We start from the raw sequence: 1,880 nt of genomic DNA on the forward strand, positions 1-1,880 counted from the left end.
GCCGGGCGTGGTGGTGCGCGCCTGTAATCCCAGCTGCTCAGGAGGCTGAGGTAGGGGAATCGCTTGAACCAGGGAGGCGGAGGTTTCAGTGAGCCGAGATCACACTTCTGCACTCCACCCTGGGCAACAGAGTAAGACTCTGTCAAAAAAAAAAAAAAAAAAAAAAGAATAAGAATAAAGTGGTAACCATTTAGTGAGTATTTCCTGTAAGCTAGGTAGTATACTAAATACTTAACCAGCACTGATTCCTCAGAACCATCTCATGAAGTAGGTGCCTTCAGCGTCCACATTTTACAAATGGAGTGTTTGAGACAGAGTAGTCCTTGCCTAAGGTCACACGGTCAGAGGCTGAAAGAATTAGGACTTGAACCAGGTCTAGCTGACTTCAGAGCTGAGCCTGCCTCTCCTATGCCCAATAAATAAGAACAATGGCCAGGCGCGGTGGCTTATGCCAGTAATTCCAGCACTTTGGGAGGCTGAGGAGGGAGGACAGATCACCTGAGGTCAGGAGTTCGAGACCAGTCTGAGCAACATGGTGACACCCGTCTCTACTAAAAATACAGAAAAATTAGCCAGATGTGGTGGTGCACGTCTGTAGTCTCAGCTACTCAGGAGGCTGAGGCAGGAGAATCGCGTGAACCCAGGAGGTGGAGGTTGCAGTGAGCCGAGATTGCGCCACTGCACTCCAGCCTGGGTGACAGAACGAGACTCCATCTCAATAAATAAATAAATAAATAAGAACAACAAGGTCCCAGAGGCAGTGTCCTGGGTTCAGCTCCCAGCTCTGCCACTTTTTTTTAGAATCACCTTGGGCAAGTCATTCCCCTCTCTTGAGTCTTAGTCCCCTAATCTGTAAAATGGGTTTTGTGAGAGCTTCATGGTAGACATGAAAAGCAGTCATCACTGTCCCTAGTACACGAAGGATGGCCATAATAATAATACTGATCCCACATCTGGGTGTCCACTCAGCAGGGCAGCAGGGTGGCCGCTGCAGGCCCTCTGCCTGGCTGGTCTCTCACAGTTTGACCTCCCCAGATTTCTCGACTGGAGCAGACATGGGTGGCCCTGCGGCAGCGACACACGGAGGGTGCCATCCTGTACGAGAAGAAGCTCAAGCCTTTTCTCAAGAGCCTCAACGAGGGCAAAGGTACTTTCTTGTTGTGTGACCTTGGACAGGTTGCAGCCCTCCCTGGGATCCCAGCATGGACAGGGATGAGAGCCTGGCTGAGCTCTGTGCAAGCTACTTTCCCTGAGCTCACTGTCCCTGCTGGCAGCTGTGTCAGCCTTGTTCACATCCAGGCTTAGCCCTTGGGGCTGGGCCAGGGCTGCTGTGGGTTCAGTTGGGGGAATCCGAAAGGAAGGATTTGTCCCAGGAGTCAGAAGCCCTTGAGGCTCTCCGGGACCTCAGCCAGGCCGGTTCCCTCCTGCACCTCGGCTTCCGGGACTGCAGTGGATGGTGGGCACTACAGGATCTCTAAGCGCCTGCTGCCTTTCTCCCTGCAGAAGGCCCGCCGCTGAGCAACACCACGTTTCCTCATGTGCTGCCCCTCATCACCCTGCTGGAGTGTGACTCGGCCCCACCCGAGGGCCCTGAGCCCTGGGGCAGCACGGAGCATGGCGTGGAGGTGGTGCTGGCCCACCTGGAGGCTGCCCGGACAGTGGCACACCACGGAGGCCTATACAACACCAATGCTGAGGTCAAGCTGCAGGGTGAGTGGCGGGTGGCATCTTCGGGGGCTTGCAGGCCTGGGCCTCCCTCCACCTGCCTCACTGTTTCCCTTTCCTCCAAGGCATCCATTCACATTTCTGCACTCCTCTGTCCTGCCCTGTCTCCCTGACCCCTTCCTCTTATGTCTTGTCTTTTCTTTTTTTTTTTTTTT

At 54.1% G+C, this 1,880-nt stretch overlaps 1 protein-coding gene across 1 annotated transcript in view; it reads left to right on the top strand.

Annotated features, from left to right (window-relative positions):
* The window catches only part of SH2D3C (SH2 domain containing 3C), a 60,731-nt gene that overhangs the window by 49,640 nt on the left and 9,211 nt on the right, over positions 1-1,880 (top strand). The window contains exons 10-11 of the mRNA XM_011988706.1: positions 1,036-1,147; positions 1,504-1,710. Coding sequence (XP_011844096.1) covers positions 1,036-1,147; positions 1,504-1,710 — 319 coding nt within the window. The remainder of the gene's footprint in view (positions 1-1,035; positions 1,148-1,503; positions 1,711-1,880) is intronic.

Source organism: Mandrillus leucophaeus, unplaced genomic scaffold (genome assembly GCF_000951045.1).
Source record: "Mandrillus leucophaeus isolate KB7577 unplaced genomic scaffold, Mleu.le_1.0 Scaffold109, whole genome shotgun sequence".
Classification (NCBI taxonomy): domain Eukaryota; kingdom Metazoa; phylum Chordata; class Mammalia; order Primates; family Cercopithecidae; genus Mandrillus; species Mandrillus leucophaeus.